At 40.2% G+C, this 22372-nt stretch overlaps 1 protein-coding gene across 1 annotated transcript in view; it reads left to right on the top strand.

The window, feature by feature from the left end:
* The window catches only part of TMEM2 (transmembrane protein 2), a 51087-nt gene that overhangs the window by 1309 nt on the left and 27406 nt on the right, over positions 1 to 22372 (top strand). Inside the window, exons 2-6 of the mRNA XM_008635368.2 lie at positions 11556 to 11892; positions 16295 to 16435; positions 16971 to 17532; positions 20695 to 20864; positions 22130 to 22318. Coding sequence (XP_008633590.1) covers positions 11568 to 11892; positions 16295 to 16435; positions 16971 to 17532; positions 20695 to 20864; positions 22130 to 22318 — 1387 coding nt within the window. The 5' untranslated portion in view covers positions 11556 to 11567. The remainder of the gene's footprint in view (positions 1 to 11555; positions 11893 to 16294; positions 16436 to 16970; positions 17533 to 20694; positions 20865 to 22129; positions 22319 to 22372) is intronic.

Below are 22372 nucleotides of genomic sequence, written 5' to 3'. Positions count from 1 at the left end.
CGGCTTTGTTGGCGCGCCTGGTCGGATGCTGCCGGGATCGCGGTGGAGAGCGACTGGGCTCAGGTCCGCATCGCGGCGTGACTGCGCTCGGACTTGTCATAGGCATACGCGAGTGCTTGGGCTGTCGTGGAATGCCGTCCTTGTGACTGATAACCAGCAGCTGCTTTACTTGCCCCGAGGCACGGAAGAAACACTGAGTTGTACATCATCGCAGCTCCTCTAGGAAAAGCGGGTGTGCAGTGATTAATGCGCTGCATTTGTGCGACATCACATCTTAGATGAGGGCTGTGTGCTGAAGATACTACCCTTATTTGTATTTTACATGTGTATTTTACATGTGTATTTAGTGGCACGGTTTCCTTAAAAAAGAAGAGATTTTATGTTTCTGAGTAGTTCTAAAAACAAAATAGGAGCTGGGGCTTGACAAAGACAATGTAATAAGGAGTATAAAGTAGTACTTTGTATTTTTGTGTGGCGTTAGTCTGTTTTAATGAATCACAGAAAAAGATTGCCGTGGCTTGCTGGTGGTGTGAAATGGCCCATGGGTAGCAGTAAGGAGGAGGGAGGTTCATCTTTGTTCGTAGGAGTCTATAGCTCTTCGAGGTGCTTTGTCTGCGTGGATCCTGTGCACTGCCAGCATGGATGTGAAATCTCCTACCAGATCAAGTTTGTTGGGCCTGCTCCTCCTGCACTCTCTCTACTAATACAGCATCCAGCAGACTGTATGCCAGGGACTTGAGCTAGGCAAAGAGGCCAGAGAAATAAGTTATATGTAAAGCACAAGTAATGCCTCCAGCTACAGAGGGATTCAGGAAGAAAAAAGAGAATGTGGAGGGGAAGAGGACAAAGACAAGGGGTCTTGTGAGGTCTGTGCTAAAATGAGAGTGTCTTCTGAAGTTCAGCATCTCAGCAGGAGCTGTGGTGTGTGCTGTTTTGAGATGTGGATAGATGTTTCTCAGTGGCACACTGTAGGTTTTTTTAATTACGAATATTAACACATTAGCCCCACAGTATTTTGTGGGGAATGTGGTGTTGAGGGTTGGTTGGAAGCTTTTAGCAAGTTCATCTGACTTGTTGTTAGTAGAGACACTAACTAGTAGGATATGGTGGCGTCTCTTGTAAAAATCATTGTTTTCAGAAGGCCCTGTGTAATCCACTAAAGGTCTCCCAGCTGTTACAACTCCTGTGACTGGAAGCACTGGAAGCCTTTTGGTGGCACAGTTCACAAGTTGACAAACCAGGGGAACAAATAAGGTTGTTTTTCCTCTAAGGCATGAATATAAAAATAGGTAGAGCACAAGCTGTGGGACTGCCTTGGTTATTTTGCTCAGGGTTTTTGGGTTTTTTGTTTTTTGGTTCGGATTTTTTTTTTTGGTGTTGATACATATTGGAGTAGCTTGTATTTCAAATGAAGTTAGGAGGTTTATTTCCTTGATTAATGACAGGGTCCAGCGGGACAGGTGCTTTTCAGTCTGACTTAAATACTTCAACATCCTTACCACCAAGGTTGCAAAGAAATGTCTGCATGCTGATGCCATGAAGATTTTTTGCCTCTTCTTTTATACCCATTATACCTTTTTTACAACTTCTGTATTCTTAGTGCTTTTTGCCTACATTCTTGGACTTGTTTGTTCAACTAGGAGACTAAATGTTTTGGAAGCTCCATAGGTAGGGGTAGTGTGCCCCAGACCCCAAGGTCCTCTCCAGAACACATTCTGTAAACCAAGATAGAACCATCCAGGAGAAGGTTCCTTGGGGAGGAGGGGGGGCTCATTCAGGCCTCTCATTGGGGAATTTTTGATAGATATGCTGGTTAGTAAGACCTATAATGTTATACCAGATCTTTTGGGGGTGCATTGCAGTGTGCATTGGAGTGCATTTGACCTGGACGTAGTGCACCTAAGGATCCTTAAAATAAATACCAAGGTAAAATGCTTTTTTCCCTCCTAACCATGTTTGACTCTTGATTTTAAGACCAGGAAAAGGCATCATTGCCTTGGACCATCAGGACTAAAAATGTTTTTTAATTACAGATAACTTTTAATATGCATTAAATACAAAGCCCAGTCATTAAAATTCCTTTCTTATATGTCCAGCATGTTTCAGAAAAGTTTTATTAAACAGTTTTAGCATACTGTTTTTGTGTGTTTTGAGGTAAGTCAATTCAGCTTCTTGCTGGGGAAGTCTTGTTTGCAGAAAAGGAGCAGTGACTCAATTTTGTCTTACTTGTTGGATAGGAGGGAGCTGTTTGCTTCTCTACATGTGGGAAGGCTCCAGCTACTCTGTGCTAGGATTGGAGCTTCATCTCCTCTTAGTTCTGCCTTGTACTGGAGCTGGGGGAAGCTGGGGAGGAGAGGGAACCTGTCCCCGTTGTCTGCTGGAGGCAGATGCTGCAGCCTCCACAGCTGTAAGGGCACACCCCTGCTACCCCTGCCCCACGGCTGAAGGAGCTCCCTGATGGGTCACATCATGTGTGACTTCAAGGGAACCTGTCCCACAGTGCTTGCGATGAACTGTTCTTCACCTTCTGTGTGCATGCACCAGTGATTTAAAAATTTCAGAAACTAGTGGGAAAATTTTTGCCTAGTAAATCTCACTTTCTGTATATTAAAAAATTAAACCATAGGAGTGTAGTCTGAAGTATATCAGTAAGGTTCATGCTTTGCATTAATAAGGCTGTTCTGTAGAATCACCTACAGTATGCATCAAAACATGGTTAAAGTCTGTATTGTAAATTGCAGTTTCTTGTTTGGAGTCAAATTGTGACTAGACTTGATCCATTCTCAACTTACCGAAAGGGATTTCACTATCAATTTAATGGAGTTATTTTTGGCAAGACAAATGGGAATAAATTGTTTGTAGATGTGGGTGTTTTTCCACAGAAGTATTTTCTTGGAATAGTAATACTGAGAAAGAAAGTGGAAAAAGAGTTGAAAAGTTGAGCAAAGATATGAGGGAGAAAAGCGATGTATTTGCCAATACAGAAAGGAAATACTGAAGGCATTAAAGAATGCATACTTTAGAACTTGTAACTGGTTTTATTGCTTTCTTGTGAAGTAGGTTAACGGAATGTGCTAGTAGCTCTTCTATCCTTTTCGCATATGGGATTAAGAAGAACATGATAAAAAGAGTACTGCAGTCATGTAAGATGACTAGCTATACCTGGCAGGATGTTGCAGTACTTGGCAGTTGGTTGCAGAGTTCTTGGAGTTTCCTAGAATGGAATTTACTGTAGTCAGCCAAAATACAAATGTAGCCACCAGCTCAGCAGAATGCATACTTAATGGTGGATTACAGGGCTTTGTTTTGCTGTTTGAAGATGGATATTTTGAGATATCCCAAATATGCTGTTTGTGTTTTTAATAAAAGGACAATGATAGAATGTTTTTTCTTTAATAAAATTGTACGAACATATCACATTGTCAGTTGAGAGCCTGATGAAAAAGGAACAGTGACTTAATTTACACATAGTTCTGTGATTTCTGTGATACCTTAGAGCCATGGGGTATGCTAGCATTCACATATACAGTCAAGTTATTCTTCTTTAGTTCATCAGTAGACACACTTTACACAAGACCTTGTGCCCTCATGCATTTAGCTGGCAAGTGCTGTGCCCTTCTGCTGGATCGCCACAGTTCCTACAGCAAAATGAAAATTGTACTATGTTTCGGCTACTGTGTATCAGTTTGGCAGGTAGTGTACACAATCAGGTGAGGGTGTATTTTGTGCTGCTGATCTCAGCAGGCAATTGCAGCAGCTGAATTGAGGGGGATTTGGTCCTTAGAGGAGGAGAGGGGATTTTGGAAAAGTGAAGGCAAAAGACAGTTAAATGAGATCTTAAAGCATAGTAGAAGAGTGACCACATCACATCAGGCAAAGTGGCCATCCAGGCAATTACCGAGTGTTTGACAGTCATGAGTAATAGCCATCTGGTGAGGCTGCTGCATGGTGATGCTACTGCTCTCAGCCTCAAAAAGCTTGCATTCCAAGGACTTCCTAAACTCAAAAGTGTTATTTATCCAATAATTCTCAGCTGACTTCTCTTCTGCACCCTTGTTGCTCTCTGAACCTATGTAAATTCTTGAAGTCCAGAGCATACAGCACTGAGTCAGGTTCACAGACTTCTCAGTGTCATCTTTTTTTTTCTTTCTTGGAAGAGGCATGAAACATAATTTGCATTCTGCCAGCTACTTCTGACTCTATGGACCTGTGTCATATAGCTTCTCTCTTAAGTCATCCATTACCAGGATGAAAAATCCTTTGGGAGTTCGAAGAGCTAAGAGGTGCTGATGTCACAGCTGTGTTCACACTGGATGTGATTGGATGTGATTTGGAGCTCTTAATTATTTTTTAATGCAGACTCATTTAACTTGGCTCATACAAATGCAAGACAGAAGAATGTGGGTGTGCAGCTGCAACAACTCAGCTTTTCAAGCAGCATTGTTTTTTTGTGGTTGATGCAGTTAAAATCTGCAGAGACAGTCCTTCAAGTATGCAGAATAAGGGGTGACATGTCATTTACTGAAGCTTGAGTTGGACTGAAGAAAAAATTCTAAGAACTTAACAGCTTTGCCTAAGAAAGAAAGAAATCCACATGCTGATATGGAAGAGAGCATGTTATGATACCGATTCATGTTTAAAATAATTTGAACATGACAACCCTTTGATGATTAAGTGATCGTATGAGTACACTCAGGAGTATTTTTGCATATGTCGGTTAACCAAAGCTAATTTTACAAGAGCTTTTCTAATTTGGTAATAAATATCTAATCTTACTACCTTTCTCTTTGGAGGAGGATTGTAGGCCTAGTGATTCAAGGTAGCGCCAGAACTCAGCTTTACCTTTCTGAAGTGTAATACCATTACACAAAAAATTTTCCACTTTGAAGTCCTAAGGTGTAGCTGTTTTGGTTGGGATTTGGGTTTTTTTTAGAGACTACAAATACCTGTATTCCACTTCTTATTGTCAATATGAGAAGTAGTTTAAGTGTTTTTCCCTGGTTTTCATTTGGTTTTTTCCCCTACCATCTTACTCAGGTTCTCTAAGGTGAATTTGCCTTCTCTAAGGCAAATCCGTCACTTTCGGGTGAAAGTTGTTGACTTTAAGTGTAGCTATTTATTTACTTAAAAGTAGGCTGGTACTCAGATGCATCACTGAGCTGAGGCCAAAGCGTTCTCTAAACTAACCATCACAAAGTCCCTGTGAGGCTAGTGACCACTTTTTTTCTCATGTTACAGGCTTGGGGCCCAAATATGCTGTGACTCATGCAGCAAGCTAATGGCAGATGGGTGATTAAAATGCGAGTTTCCACTCTTGATCTCTTACACAAATTATTGAACATTTCATTTCTGAAAGTGGAACAGTGAAAATGATTCCATTCATTTTTCCTATTTCAGTATGTGCCATATTTCCTAGTGTGCTCTTGGATGTGCTGTATTTAAGTTGTTGATAATTCACTTGTTTCTGCATGGTTTCCTCCAGCAGAATGTGCTATTTTTTAAACAGTGAATGAAAAACAGAGTAGAGCTCTCCAATTTATAAGTAACTTATAAAGATAAACTGTGTCAAAAAGAAACAAAGGAAGGAAAAGAGGGAATTCACTGGAAATGTCAGACACCATTTTAGATACACTGACTACAGTTTGCTGTGGCTTCTGGCTTACATTTCTTTGTTTCAGTGGGCAAGACCTGGTGCTACTACAGTTGTATTTGAGCAGACTGAAAATTGCAGTGTCTTCGGGTGAATTAAGAATTCTTGAAGGCTTACAGGATGATGTTTGGTGTCTAGGAACTGGAAAAAAACATGTCCCTGCAGTTTCTGCAGTAAGACGCATCTCTGCAGCACTACAAAAATCCCTAAGTTTTGTACGTAAACTTTCTGCAAAATTACATACTTCATCTGCTGCATCAAATGCTCTGTAAGTGAAACCAGGTGAGTGCTGCAGAGCTTGTTCACACAAACTGTATGTGAAGGACAAAAGCTCAGTTGTCATTGGAACAGGGAACCATTTTTCTTGTACAAATACCATCTGAGCTTTGTCTCATCCTTACTAGTGATCTGCCAAACACCTGCACAGGAGGGTAGGAATGAAATTCATGGCTCTCCTGTATGCTGTCAGCCATGGACATGAGAATGGTTTTATTTGACCATAATTTCATACTTATTCCCACAGACAAATTCTATTCCAGAGTGTCTGTTTACCTATTTCCCTTGGAATGGACTCTTCTGACTATTCTCTCCCCCTCACCTCATCATCCTTTCTAATCCATGGATAATAGCTTAACTGTTTTGCATATCACCTAAACATATGTAGTTCAACTTTCCTTTCTTGTATATAAGTTTGAAATTTGCTTCTGAACTGGAGAGAGACTTGTGTTCTCCTAGAGTTCACTAGACCAGCTGATGAAGTTTATTTCTATCTAAAGGCCTTCTCTCTCACCATAAATATAAGGCATGCTTTCACTTCTGTCTCTCGATGTGTGGTACTGAAGTAATTCTGTGATTCTGTACTTTGAAAGATTCGGTTTAAGAAATGTGGACCTTGGCTCAAGTGGTTTCCAGTGGTTGTGTATCATGGAATTTTACATGTTTTCTAAGTGCCAAGAAATTCACTAAAAATTAGTAGTTGCTATGCAGGAAATTCAGAAAATCTGGTGCAGTAAAGCTTATCTTTTAAGTTTTGTAACTTCTACCATTCTTATATCTCTGTTTCTTGCTGATTTTTGCTCTGATTTTCTTCTGAAAGTGGTGGGCAAGGGAAAAGACTTGGTAGTGGCATGCAGAAAACAGCATATGTGTCTAGATGTCAGTAGAGTTTTTACAGATTTTTTTTTTTTGTAACTCAGCTAAGATTTTCAGGCTTTTATAAATTTTGTGATTTCCAACAGTTACTTAACCGTAGCAGTGCATCTTACTGTGTACGTATTCTTTCCAGCTTTTGTGCATGGGTGGAAAAGTAGGTTCCTTCCAATATGCTGTTTATTGTCGTAGTGAATAGGTGTAATTTCAGAATGAGGCAGTATGAGAAAATGTGGGCATGGAAAGGAAAGCATGTGGGCACCCTGTTTGGAATCATTCTTACTGGTGAGGTTGAGATTTGTTGAACTGGGGACTTCCAAAGCACTTGAGCATTGACATTAGTATCTCTATTGTAGTTGACCAGCTTGAAGGTCTGTAAAGGTGTGTATGTCATACTTTAGGAGCTTGCTTTACATCACTTTCTGTTCAATAATTTTTTCTACTTAGGAGCTTTTTAATACTGCGTTCTTGTCCCTTTCCGTTTTCATGGGTTTCTCACTGCCCTTTGGTTTTATACCAGACAAGTGCCTCTACCAGGAAAGTAGTAATAACTTTTGTGGTACTATGTTGCATGGGGAAATATTTTTTTGTGTATGTGTTGTTTTCCTCCACCCTTTGCTCAGTCTTTTCCTTAGCAGGAATTATATACTCTGAGGCTAGACAGTGTGATGATAGGTCAGCTGGTGGTGTTTGGTGGCCCAGATCAACAGAAGTGTGTCATTTCTTCTGGTTTCTCTTTTGTTTTACTTTTAAGACCTGTGATCCTTAAAGCATGCTTCAAGAGAAGCATTAATTTCTTTGCACTGTATGAAATAAGCAAACTTTCTTCACTAAGTTTTCAGACAGTGCAGGAGTGTGGGAGTTTTTTAGCACGTTTGACATGTTTTTTTACAGTTAGCACTTGGCAACACAGAAATGTAAAATATCTTGGTATTTTTCTCACTTTTTGGGTGGTGTCAGGTGACGTTTTGAATTATCTGGTAAAAGAAGCCGATTTCCAGCCCCAAAATGAACAACGGATAAGCATGCTGCTTGCTTCCAAGCACACAGTGATGTCTCAGGAGGTTCATATGTTATCCCCTGGTTGTACAGTGTGTACATGTTTCCAGTTTCTGACCATGTGGAGCAATGTGGGCTTGTATGAGTGTGTGGTAGCAGCACATGTTAAAAGTGGTGAAGGAATTCTTGAGGAGATGGGAGATGTTGCAGCCTGTTCAGCAGCTCACTGCTGTCTGCCTGCTGGGATTTGCTGTCCACATCTGTTTGCTCAGATGCTCTGTAGACAGATCCAGGCTTGCAGGTATTCACTGTTTTCACTTGGAAGCTGTGCAAAATAAACCTTTAATTTTTTTTTTTAATTTAAGATGTGTTGCCTGATATGACCAGCATGAGAAGTACTTGTTTGCTTGCTCATGCTGTAAGAAGGGGTGCACGAGCAGAAACCTGGATTGTGTGGAGTAGCCCTCCTCTTGCAAAAGAGTGATATGCAAATAGTGCAGTCATCCAGCAGATGGGTGGCGATACTCCAGATATATCGTGGGCTGAAGCATCTGAGATACTCCAGCTGAGTCTGTGCATTGGAAGCTTCCCTCCTACTGATGGGCTGGAAGCACATGCTTAAGTGTGGCCCTGACTAAAAGCTGTGTTGAATCTTGCATAATACTCTGATGTGCAAGAAGTTTGGGAATAGTATAACAGCAGCATTAGTAAATGGTGTTACAACACATTTGTACAGATACAGCTCTGTATAAATGCTAAGTAATTGGTTTTATGTGGTGTGAGAACTTGACTCTTATTGAAAGCACTGTGAAGCAAGCAGCAAAGTAAAATACTGCATCATCCTGTGTACCACAGTACGATTGCAAAAGTGTGTGGTGTTCTTGTCTGGGACTGACCATCAGGAAGTGATGCCCAGATCATGAGTTCCTGTAGGAGACCACAGCATAGGCACAGGTCAAAGGGAAATGTGGAAAAATTCAGGTGCATGGGAACTTGCAAGCAAATGTGGTGTTTACGTCATTCAGGTGTTTGACTATTTTGTCCTGCGTTTTACTCTGTAAATTCATTTGCAGAGTAAAATTTGTGTTGTATTTGTGACGCACTGTATTTGTGCAGCCAAATAACTGCATTCTTTGGGTCATAACTGGCCATACAGCTAATTACTATACATGCATTTATGTGGTGCTCTCTGAAGGCTTCCTCAGAGTGGAAATAAAGAAGCCAATAATTTGAATCAGATTATCAGTCTGTCTTTTAAAAAAACCAGTAGCTGCTCGACAGAATATAAGAGATCCTTTTTCAGCAAGACATTTTCAAATAACACATGAAGAGGGAAGGGAGTATTGCAATGGTTCCTCCTGTTGTAATGGAAAACTGTATGGTGAGTCTTTAGAATATGCTAAGTATCTCCTTATGTCTTAGTTTCATTATTTTTATTTTATAATGGCTAAGACAGCAATTCTGCCGTCTCTTTCCCACCTGTCCTTGGGGTGACCTGTGTTTTCACTTGAGCAGGATAGTTGAAAACCTTTTACAGTTGCCAAAATGAGGTTTGCAAACGAAGCGCAATGCTTTGTACAACAAAAAATACGCTTGAAATATGACACAATTGTTTCCAATGGCTGCTGTAATGAATGTTTTTTTGTTTGTTTGTTTTTTATTATTTCTTTAGAGGTCTGGCAGTACTTTAAGAGGCTTTGGTGGGCAAAATTATGGTAAAATTATTTTGTAAAACTATTTCAAGTCTTGCATAGCCAATCTGAATTTAGTTGATACAGCTGAGTAATTAACAAACTTTTTAACTGTTGGTATTACACTATAATGAGCTCTGTAGTAATTTCCTCAGTGTCACAGATAAATGTCATAGCTGAAAACTTAACCAAGTTTAAGGTGTTGGGGTTTCAAACCATAAAAAAACCCCTCAATGCTGGAGCAGGTTTCTTAAAATGTTTTATTAAGAAGCTAGTCCAGCATTTGTTTAGCGAGACATAAGTACTGTCTTTGAATTAGCTGAAAAGCTCCATCTCTAGTCAGCTTTTAATACATCTAAAACACAGAAATTACTTTCACTGCTGAGAGATGACAAGTTGAGTGTAAAAGCACATGAGGTTAAAGCAAACTGTTCCACAGTACACACGACGCATTGGGCAGTTAAGTTTGAGAGCAGAGGATTAGGTTTGGGAAATAGTTTGTCAAAGAACAACAAGAAAATTAATTTGTTATAATGAGCAGGTGCAAGAAGCACTTCTGAAGGACTCGGAATAATTTTTGCATTCTGAGATAGCTACTCCAGTTAATGTTTCAGTGCCTTCATTGTCATTGTGCATACGTCTGGGGGTGCACTGTCTCCCATGAAAGGGTAATCTAGCCTGTTCAGTAGTAACAGCTCTTTTTCCTTGAAACAGTGACATATCAGATTTTGCGGCATGTGGGACAAAAGGTTCCTTTGCTACTTCTCAGAATAAGATTACAGTTCTCACATTCCTCCTTCATCAGCGTGCCTGACACTTCAGAGTATGGCTCAGACTGCCCTTTGTTAATGGAACAGAAAGAGGATCTTTATACTCCCCCATTATCAGTAGTTTTTATTTTTCCTAAACTTTGCTGTTTAATACACGACTTGTGCCTAAATCCCCTTCAGGGTTTGGTTTCAAAAGTTAGGTTTCAGTTAACTGAAACTTGAGCATCTTTATCCAAAAATTCCATCTATAAGAAATGTTAATCATTATGAGGAAGAAAAATTATACCAGCTTTGTGAATACTCTGTACAACACTGTTGACTGGAAAACCAGAGAAAACAGTCAAATGCAGGTTTGTCTCTTAAACTAGACAAGTGTGGTGAGTTAGAACTGCTGCTGAGGATGGGCGAGGCAGTGATGGCACTGGTACGCTTTCCTCTTGATGTACTTCAGAAGATGGAAACAGTACTAGTAACTGAAATAAAAGCAGCACTCACTTCTGCGTGGTAGGTACAAAGATCTGAAGCAGTCATGTTGCTTCCAGACTTCGTGTCCAAAGCCAGGCATCTCAGCAGTGAGAAAAATTACAAGGTTTGCTGAACAAGATGTAGGTGACTTTCTTACAGAACCGTTCCTGATGCACCTTTACTAGCAATTGAATCGTACTGTGAGTAAGTTAAGAGTTTGACGGCTCTATGCACCTCAGCTTATTAAAAGGGTTCACAAAGTTGCATCAGCATGACTAGAAATAAAATAGTATTTGGTATTTTGTATATAAAATTTAAATAGCTTTTAGGGCTTCCAGTGTAGAAGGCAGGCTTGTCTTTTTCAGCTTCTTTTCCACAAGGGAAAGTGGTGAGTTTGTTCAGCTTCTGTGTACAGAAAAAGTACATTTAGACATTCTTCGCATAATTGTGGGGAAGCAGGAGTTGCTAGCTTTGTCATTGTTCAGCTGATTTCTTAATCTCATACTACAAGTTAGCTGTGAAAATAGTCTGTGAAAAATACCCACTGGAACTATGAAGAAGTGGTGTGTGCTGTACTGGGTTCCCACACCACATGCTTTTGAATTTTTGTTAAAGACATATGCTATTGTTCGATGCAGTTATTCCATGGCAAGTGACCAGTAACAGGTGACTGATACTTTGTAAATAGTCCCAGCTTCAGTGGCTGTTCGTGACATATGTGGCTTAAAATTGCCTTTTGTTGTTCTTTTTTTTGTTTTATGCATTTTGATGTGTTTTCTGAAAGCCTGTCTCTTTATTTTTTCCCTCTGTGTGTGTGTGTGCGTGTTCCAGTGACTTTATAACATGCAAGGCACTGATACCAGGGGGACCTCCCCTGCATTCCTCCGTCCTCAGAATGGGAGCAGTCACAGGTCTTCGGGATATGTCCCAGGGAGAATTGCCCCTCTCCGTCCCCCGCCGCCTTCGCAGAGCCATGCTGCAGCAGAATTTACCTCGGCGAGACAAGAAGCCCAGACAAGACTCCCGTCCCTACCAGTGGAGCAGCACCGCCGACAGGCAGAAGCCAACAGGCATAAAAATACTCTCATTTGCTCTGCCATTTCTAGCCTTTCACTTTTTGTTGCACTGGGGATTTTTTTGGGAATAGCTTCAAAATATGCTCCAGATGGTAAGTTCTTTTGCAAAGAAAATAATCCCTAGAAGTTATGCTACCTGTGAGCATAATTCAGTAATTCAGCATCAGGATTAATGTTGAAAGTTAAGTGCAAAAATAGGACACTTACTGTGATTTTAACATCGAAGGAGGCAGAGTTTGGGGGCAAAGATCAGCTCCCATTTTTGTTATCTGTGTTGTTTTTATTATGCGTGGTTTGATTTACTTACATGAAATAGAAAGGCATAGCAGTAAATAAAGATTACTGGTGAGGGGGGAAAGAGGCATGAATGCTTTATAATTATTTTTGTCTGCAGAAGCTGTCTCATAGGTTCACAAATTGTAGACCACACTAAATCCTATCTGTTTAAGCAGTAACTAAGAAAGATAGTAAAAAAATGTTAAAGTAAAATCACTTAAAAAAATCTCTGAGAACGTATGCTAATAGTATGTGTTTATTTTGTTTATATGCAAATTGGGCAGGGACCTTTTTTGATCTATGAGCCCTGATTTTTTGTTTTCAGCTCATTTTAGAAAACAAGGCAGCTTCTGCGGAATTTGGAGAATCTCTGAAATGTGTCAGTGGTTGTAAAGCATCAACAGGTGATGTGATCACAAAGTGTACATCCCTCTAGCCAGTTACTCCTAGAAGATGCTATGAGGTGCAGTTGCTAAATCTTGGTAGTACAGTTTGCAGTATGGGTTGTTTTGGTGAGTTTGTTTAGATTTTTTAAGGCAGTAGTCAGGTTTCTAAAAGCTAAACAGGATTTCGAATTGAAACTGTTGGCTGTTGTAATAAGAGACTTCTCAGTGGCTTTTGACATAGTAATTAAAAAGATGCTGTTTCCAAAGTCAGTGCAATACAGGCTGAACAAATCAGATAAGCAGCTGAAGACTTCAGATACAGTACAAAATGCTTCCAGCTGAAGTGCTCTTGGTGGTGGCTTGCTGATATACCTTCCTTGGATGAAGACTGAGTTTTCCTAATAATTTTGAAGGAAATCAATAAAACCTTAGGGACTAGTAAATGGAAGGTTATTCCTGTTATGATCTAGATTGCTGTTAATGGGTACATATGCAGTAAGTACTTTGGTTACAGACAAATTCCAGAGGAGACCGAAGGGTGACTTACCCAAATGACTCTCTGAAATACTTTAGGGTGGAGCCAGGCTCTTCTCAGTGGTACTGTACAATAGGACAAGAGTTAATAAGAAGTTCCACCATAATATGAGGAAGAACTTCACTGTATGAGTGACTGTGCACTGGCGCAGATTGCCCAGAGAGGCTGTGGAGTCTCCCTCACTGGAGACACTCCAGAACTGTCTGGACACAATTCTGTGCAATGTGCTCTGGGATGACCCTACTTAAGCAGGGAGGCTGCACCAAATGACTCACTGTGGTCCCTTCCAGCCTTATTTATTCTATGATATTGTGAAACCCTGACACAAGAGAAACTGCTACAGGCACCAGGGAAAGTCTGGCTGATGTTTCAGTCTTGCAGTATGGTTGTTGCAGAAGCTCCCCAAAAGTTCCCCAGCAGGTTGAAATGTTAATGTGTTTACCTCTGACCCAAGCACATGTGGTACTGCAGCGAATGACACCAGTTCCTGTTAGATGTGCCTTTCTTCAGGGCTAATTGGAAATCCGTATTGTCAGAACTTGTAATGGCTGTTTAAAAGGCAGTGGAGGGAATGTGACACTTGGTAGTAAATGCATGTAAATCCTAAACCTCCACCATACTTTCCCTGAAGGGAGGATGCTGCTTGTCAGCGTTTCTGTTCCTGCTTGTCAGCTGGTTTCTTTTTCCTCCTTGCTTCTGTATTCCTGGCATTTACTCCTGACTCATCTAAGGAGTCCTGAACACTGGAGATCAGGGAGAGCAATGGAAATGCAGTTTCCTTCCCCATTTCCCCAGGCTTCTGATGCAAGGTTAGAATGGCAAGCTGGGGAGACTTCCAGGGAAGAGTTCTTCACTCTTGAAGCTCTCAGCTGGACTTGGCCAGGGTAAACAGAATCCTCAGAAAATTTAGCTGCAGAAGTCTGATAAACTTCTGCTGAGCAGAATATAGCACTGATTACTTTTTTCCAGAGGCCTTAAAAGCTACAGATGTGGTGTCTAAACAGGTAGAAAGGAACTGTTTAGTTATAGCTCAAGAACTGTTTCCTGCCTGTCTTTTTCTCCTGTCAAATTTCATTTGCTTACTCCATGAAAAGTTCTAGCATTGGGGTTTTTTTTGTCAGGACATTTTCTCGTGAATGGTGTACTTTTCCTCCACCATTTGTAGAAATTTTACTTTTCCCCCCAACTCTAATAAAAGCAACTAAACCTTAAGGAATGCTTCAGGTTCCATTTTTACAGAAATGTTTTGAAGCAGAGGCTTGACTTGAAAAATTTTCAACATGAGTGGCTAGATTTGGCAAGGTCATCACTACCTAACAGTTTCTGGTCTGTGCTTCTGTTTTTATTTAACTTTAAAGGCAATAACTATCATCTGTAAAATCTACTCAGTAATTTTGGAGATAACATATGGTGAAGTTCTAAATATTTTATGTTTTCATGAAACCCACCACAATTGCTAAGGGAGAATTTCAAAATACTTTTGTTAAATACATATGATCTGCTTGCCAAAAAGTTGACCCACTGTGCCCCAAAAGCATGTTTGCATTACAGGAGTGCCTGTTTCTGATTCTGATGGCTTTCTTGCTGGATTGTAATGTACAATAGATTTGTAAACTATAATTTTTTTAGTTACTGTTCTATACCTCTTCTTTCTGATTCAACAGAAAAATACATGGTCACTAGATCTGCTCTTCTGTGAATCACACTAAGCAGAAGTCATCAGGTTGCTGACTCATGGTTTCCTCACACTGCCCTTTGCTACCAGCCAGGAAATAAGTGTTTCTTCACAGTGCTTGTGTGTGTGGTGTCTGGGGAAAACGGATTAGGGACTCTGCATGAATCAGGCAGTAGACTTGCCTTTATCTGGTGTGTGCTCAGCAGTCTTGCTGATTGCAGTTCTCCTTGCTTTTTGGCTTTCCCTCGTGTTGAATTACATTTTCTAAAAGATGTCTTCATAGGATTCTCCCAAAAGATTTTATTTTGGTTTTATTTTTATAATACTACTTGTATGCCTTTTGCCCTTTCTGCAGTTTGCTAATTTTTCCCCAATGGTAGTCAAATCTTGGTTTATGTGGGTTTCCTGAGTTGGGAGGGATTTGAAATGTGGAGAGTTAATAGCAAAGGAAAAATATTTTGGTTAGCAAAACTAAGGCTGGCTTGTATTAAACTTGTGGATATTAATTTCTTTAGATGCTGCAAGAATGGACTATTTCTGACAGCTTTTTGCATTGAAGGAGCATTTCAGAAGTGTGGGTGTATTTCTCCAGAAGATAGGATGTGAAAAGGTTATTTTGGCTGTTACCCTCAGTTGGCCTCCTAACATGTTTATTTTGGCATCTTTTTGATTGTCTTTTGCATAAGAAAAATATCTTTAATATTTTAATTTTTTAATATTTATTTTTAATTTTGGTAAGATAATCCAAGGAATATGGCTTCCAGTTTTTACAGTATGTCTATGCTTCCACATTACTCAGATGCTTAATTTGCTAGAGGTGTGTGGTATAAATACTACATTGCTGTAACTTTGTCTGAAATCACGCAAGCCTGACACTTCTTGCTGCTGCCTCTCCTTCTCTGGCCTTGTAGCTCGGTGTTACTGCCTGTGTAGTGCCAGGGTTTCCAGCAAGGATTGCCTGTGTCTCTGCTCTTGTGTAGTTTGTAGCCTGGTATTTAAGCTGACTTCCTGAGGGATACAAATGTTTAAGTTTAGACCCAAGTGTTCTATCTCCTGGGAAACTGCTCTAGGTAGTTAGGTTTTATACTAAGTATATTAAGGGTGTCTTGTCCCTCCTGCAAACTTCCCCTTAAATAATGATTTGGATGCTTAAAAGTAAGAAGGGATTAGCCTTTCTGACACGGTTGAGACCTTGAGGAGGTGAGATTCTTAGATGCTTTACAACCATGTTAGTTATCCTAGTTAGTAGTGTAAGACTTCCAGTGCTCAGCATGGTTGCTCTGTGTCTGACTGCATTCCACTTATCTCTGCTCATCTACTACAGGTGATCCAGCAAATAAGAAGAAAATCAGTTGGGGTTCAAAAGTATCTATGGTCAACAATGTGTGGTCAACAGTAGTTTAATTCGATAAAGGAATACCTTCCTACCCCTGAGACTTTAGCTATTTTTCAGGTGTCTTTTTGGCTATTCAAATACAATGACTGTAGTACTGAAACCATAGAAGGAGGTGGGAGTCCTTTGTGGGTGACTGACTCTTTCTTACTTGTGTTCATCCTAATGCTGCCTTGACTGATATGATGATGCTTGTTTTTTAAAAGTTGAATTTCACACTGTGTTGCAGAGAACTGTCCTGATCAGAACCCTCGCCTTAAAAACTGGAGCCCTGGAAAAGATCCTGAAAAACGAGTTATTATCAGAAAAGGGGATTTGTTTCGTCTGAACTCAGATGCTACAGTACACTCTGTAGTTATACAGGATGGAGGTATGAAATAGCAAGATGAACCTCTTGCTTCAGTGTTTGCATATTTTTCGCTTCTGTGATTACATAAAAATATGTTGAAACTTTATCTTGCAGCTTATTGACCAGTTCCCATGTTTTTTACTTTTCAGCCTGCTGCCAGGTCAGGTATATAATTCAAAAGATGAATAACCACTCTAGTATCTTTTCAGTGCAGCATTGGTGTAGTTTTCTGTGCAATATAGTAAAACAAGGTTGTTTAGTAGCCTTTCTGGTACTAAATCTGTTTGTCCTCCAATGGTAACTGTTGTATATTAGTAATCCTATCAAAAGGGCAGAAAAAAACCAGGAATAAACCAGCAAATTCTTAGAAAGATAAATCACAGTTGGAAGCAGTTACTTTCCCAAATACTCCTAAATACATGTAAGAACATAACAACTTAATTCATGGGTGTGAAAAATAAATCTGTAATTTTTCTGTTGTTGTTACTGCAGAACTTGGTTATTTGAGTCTTTCTGAATTTTGCTTTGATGTGCAGAAATATTTCCTTTCCTTTAGGTTTACTTGTTTTTGGTGACGATAAAGAAGGTTCTAAAAATATTACCTTGAGAACTCGATTTATCCTGATAAAGGATGGTGGAATGCTTCATGTTGGAGCAGAGAAATGCCGCTACAAATCCAAAGCAACTATTATTTTGTATGGGAAGTCAAACGAAGGTGCTGATGTGCCAGAATTTGGCCAAAAATTTATTGGCGTGGGCCCTGAAGGAACGCTGGAGTTGCATGGGCACCAGAAGGTATCATGGACTCTTCTGTCAAAGACTGTATATTTCTCAGGGCTGGCCTATGGTCATTACACATTTAAAAAGAATTTTTCCCGAGGACTAAATGTTAGAGTGATCGATCAGGATACAGCAGAGGTTTTGGAAGTGCTGAAATTTGATACTCATGAATTTGCTGAAGAAAGCTTAAAACTCCAGAATTTACTGAGAAATGGACATCCTGGTCGCATTATTGCTATTGCTGTAGGAGATTCAGCTGCTAAAAATCTTCTGGAGGAAACCAGAGTGACTATTCAAAATCTTCTGGGAAGTAAGTTTGTCAGAGGATTAAGTTACAGGTAAGTAATTTATTTTCTCATTTGTTCTGAGTGAAGATGACATGCAGATTCTCCTGTGGGGGATTTTATGAACTTTGACAGTTCATAAAGTATTCAGAGAATTCTTGTTGTTGTACACAGTGCTGCAGTAACAGTATTCAGTTAGCAGTACAGTGCGGAGACTGGTATCTGTGTGACAGACTTCATTACTTACTTGTAATTGCTTGCTTTCACTGTTCGTTATAGAAATTAAAACTGGGAGCAGCAAGGATTTTTTTTTTTCTTGTTCTAAGACATGGATAGATAACAGTTGCTAGGTGAAGCTTTTAATTTGTATGACTTTGGAGGAGCAAGGAGTGGAACTAAATGATCTCTAAGGTCCCTTCCAACCCAAAACATTGTTTCTAAGGGTTGCTAATCCCAGGTATCGAACATCTTATTCATACTCCTGCACTGTTGAAATAAAAGTACCTTACCTCTCCATTGAGTTTTCAAAGGAACTGACCTGTAAAACTGTTTTGTAATTGAAATGCAGTTACAAGGTGTTTCTATATCTTTTGGCCATTCTTTTCAGTTGGTCAGGATTTGGATGGTGAGTCAGTAGAAGAGATAAAACAGGAATTATTACAGCAGGAGAGTTGTGCTCTTCATTTAATTGTTGCGAAGGCTTTTTGTAATGTGTGTTCTGAGCTTGGCTTTGTGCTGCAGAAGGTTGTCCACACTGCTCTGGGCAACACAAAGCAGTGTGCCCTGGGAGCCAAGAAGGGCAATGGCATCCTGGCTTGTATCAGCAATAGTGTGGCCAGCAGGACAGGGAGAGTTCTGTACTGGGCACTGATGAGGCCACACCTTGAGTCCTGTGTCCAGTTCTGGGCCCCTTACTACAATAAAGAGATTGATGTGCTGGCTTGAGTTGAGAGAAGGGCAACAGAGCTGAGGGAGGGTCTAGAACGTAAGTCTTGAGGAGCTGCTGAGGGAGCTGAGAGCGTTTAGCCTGGAGTAAAGGAGGTTCAGAGGAATGTTATTACTCTCTACAAGACAGGTAGGAGTCGGCCTCTTCTCCTAAGCAACCAGTGACAGAACAAGAGGATGCAACCTCAAGCTGTGTCAGGGGAGGTTTACAGTTGGACATCAGAGGAATTTCTTAATGGAAGGAGTTGTTAAGCATTTGAACAGATTGTCCAGGGAGATGGTGGAGTCATCATCCCTGGGGGTGTTCAGGAAACAACTGGATGTGGCACTTAGTGCTGTGGTGTAGGTGACGAGGTGGCCATTGGTCAAAGTTAGACTTGATGGTCTTAGAGGTATTTACCAGCCTAAATGATTCTGTGATTCCTGTGTTGGCAATACAAGTGAAAAGTATACCCAGTCTCCTAGCTGCCTGTCAGTCTGTTCTTCGTCTTCTATTGAGATGGTGTTGTATAACCTCTTTGTATTGTCCAGTGTTTTCCAGGAAATTGGTCACTTAGTTTTTCCATTCCATTCTTATCCCTCACTGTCCCCTGACATCTGGATTCCAGTTAGTTTCCTCCCTGTGCTTTGGCAGAAGCGGGCTGGGTGTCAGTCAGGATGGCATGTTCTGACCCCAGTTCCTGTCAGGAGTACATTTGTATCACTGGCTGTGTAAGCACAGGGGTGTGGGATGGAATGCTCTTGCTTCTGAAGCAGTTTGGCCAAAAGTGCCAAGACCTGGATGTCCTATAGTAGCATACCACTTCCTGAAAGCAGCAAAGCCTGTGTGGCTTCAGATTGTTCAGGGTGTGGTGCAGCCAGCCCAACCTGTCCTCAGAGGTGTAGGTTTCTGCCCGTGGCCTCTGCACCAGTTTGTCTGAAATGAGGAGCTTCTTCAACCTGTAACTGGGAAGAAGCAGCCTTTTTTCCTTCTCTGCTGAACTGATTCTTGTCTGCTTTCCTTAGTCAGTAGACGCTCTGTAAGCACATAAAATTATTTTGTTCTGCAGTGGAAGATAGGTGAGAAGCTCTCCCTGATGGCTCACTCAGGAAAAGCAGGGTCATTTTCTTAAACCTCTAAAGCTAGTGAAAGGCAGCATGGAAGTGAGTACTCCATTACAGCCCTCTCCCCTTCTCCCTCTTCTGCAACACATGGAATGCAAAACATGCATCAAAATAATTTTATTTTAAATGTCACTATGTGAGATGTTCAGCTTGTTTGCTGCTGCTGCTGAAAAACTGGCTCAGTTATCTACTACTCCTGTGAACATGTTAACTCTAAATTTGGCCTTTTTGTCCCAATCAACAAAAACATCAAGAAGGGTTAAAATAAAGGCAGCTAGATTGAAGGTGGTTTTAATATCTGCCTTTGAATCAACCATTAGCAACAGACTGCAGTCCGGCTAGCTGACACTGTTTTCACTTGGAGTGAATGATTCAACTTTAATGATGCAAAATTGTCTGGCTTTTTAATAGATGATCTCGACGTCTTCCTTTGCACACATGATTATGGCATGACAGAGCAGTAAAGGACAGCAAAATAAAGTTGTTTTTTTGAACTTAGTGGCAGCTTGCTGTGGTGTGTGGTTTGCTTTTAATTTCTAAACACTCACACATCAGTGATATCTTGTACAAAGGTTATGTAACAGCATGCATTTCCTTTTCTGGGTGTGAGCATCCTGAAAGGTGCAAAAGCTATTGCCTGTCCAGCACTGGGGCAAACACCGGTGGCTGTTGTGGCTGTGTCCATCCCTCTTGGCCTGATGAAAATGTGGTCCACTGGAGTCCTGACTGCTCCTTTGGGGTGTTGCTGGCTGATGGCAAGGGTCTATGGCAGGAGCATTGGCACTGACTCCTGCTCTGCCTGTGCCCTGATAAAGCTGTTTGGGAGTAGGATCCTGTGTGGCTTTTGTCACTCAGCTCTAGCGATTTGCTTTTGGAAAAATGTGTATCTTGTTGACTGTTTTACTAAAAATGTGTATGAAAGTCTTCTTCAGTAAGAGCTCTAGTATTTGCCAATTTGTGTATAGGACACCAAATCATTTTAAACTATTTTTCTCTGCAGTTAAGTTTGCCCATTTTCCTCTACATTTTGAAGTTGCATTTTAAAATTAGTTTGGAAGAGCAAGCAAAAGGGGTTTTTATGTCTTCTATGCTCCTTGTCTTTTCCCAGTTTTGTAAAGAATTTTTTAAGGGCCATTCTATTTAAACATTTACTTTTGATTTTCACAGGCAAGCCTGGGCTTTAGTTGGTGTCATAGGTGGTGGAAATTCTTCCTGTAATGAATCAGTGAGAAACTATGAAAACCACAGCACTGGTGGGAAAGCTCTTGCTCAGAAAGAGTTTTTCACAGTGGATGGTCAGAAGTTTGTTGTGAAAGCTTACAGCGAATGGAATGATGGTAGGAAAGTGTTTTGTGAAATCCTACAATTGGGGGAAAAAAAAATACTTTATGTGCTTTTTTTTTTTCACTAGAACTGCTGGTTGCAATTTAAATTTTTGAGTACTGCTGTAAGTTGCATTTTCTTGCTATGGATGAAATAGGAGGACACAGTTCTTCAGTACTACCTATTTTCTCACTGTTTGTATACAGTATGTGAGCAGCATAGTATTGAGTCTTAAATTTTAGTATATTTAGATAAAGGTAGGAGTCTTGTAAGTTCTGAAACTTTTATTTTAGTAATTTGGCAGTCATGGATGTTTTAAATCTAAGCTTCTTAGATGTTGATTATAGTACTAAAAAAGAAAAAACTTAATGGAAGCCAGAAGAAATGTTTTATTCTTGTTACAATTTTCTATTGCTGTTAGAGTCCTGAACTTCAGACAGCTGTTCAGATACAAAGTTGAATCTGTGGTATAAAAAGCTAGAAGACTTGCCACTTGCTTGCTTTTATCCTTTATTCTTCTTTTTAAATTTAAGCTATCTTTGATCTGAGTTTTTATGGGTAATCATCTCTGTATGTTTTTAGAGTTACTGAACGCTACTGTGATTTCCTCAATTTTTTTATGGTACTCATGAATTTATTTGTTAAGTAGTTGAGCTATTTCATACTACCGCTTTACTGTTCATTACAGCCCCATGAAAATATATGGACTTACATTTAAAAAAGAAATCTATCAAAATACATCTTTTACTTACTGGTGCTGTAGAATTAGGTTCAAGAGTTGGCAAAAGCAGCTGAACTTGGGCACATTCATCATAAGCTAATGAAATTCCATGTGTGTGTAATTTAGTCTGCCAAACTGTTCTATTAGTTGTGCTTAAAAAAGAAAGTCCTCTACTTTGTTTTCCAGGTCCTTGTTTACATCTGTACAGTTTCAAATGGCAAAAAAATGTCACTTGAAGCAAGCAGAGGTAGCTGGACCTACAAATTAGTGCCATATGATACTAGGGTTTTTTGGGGAAAAAAAGACCAAAAAACCCCCAAACATGGGTTTTTCCTGTCACCATTAGTTCTGTCTTTTCCCTTTGTTTCATCTGAGATCCAATAGGTAAACAGGCTGTAAAGGCATCTCACACTGGCATGTTTGAGGTCAGAGTTGTACTTTAGAGGGTTTTGTGGCCTGCAAAATCTCATACATATTTTACTAGTATCACCTTGAGAATGGTTTCATATGAAGGTGAATATAATCTTATATTTGTTTCCTTTTCTTTTTTTTAATTAGGTGTCCCAATATCAGGCTTCCAGGTGGAAGCGGTGGGTGGAGTAGTACTGAACCTTCTGGATGATGTTAGTAGTTGGGAGCCTGGAGACAGGATTGTGGTTGCGAGCACAGACTATTCAATGTATCAGACAGAGGAATTCACCCTCCTTCCCTGCCCAGAGTGTAACAAGCATCAGGTTAAAGTCAAAGGTATGAGAGCAGTCACTGCATGAAGATCGGTGTGAAATATGTATTTGCTGCTGG

This window comes from Corvus brachyrhynchos, unplaced genomic scaffold (genome assembly GCF_000691975.1).
Source record: "Corvus brachyrhynchos isolate BGI_N302 unplaced genomic scaffold, ASM69197v1 scaffold716, whole genome shotgun sequence".
NCBI classification, from domain to species: Eukaryota; Metazoa; Chordata; class Aves; order Passeriformes; family Corvidae; genus Corvus; species Corvus brachyrhynchos.
This window is presented reverse-complemented; position numbering and strand designations above follow the sequence as displayed.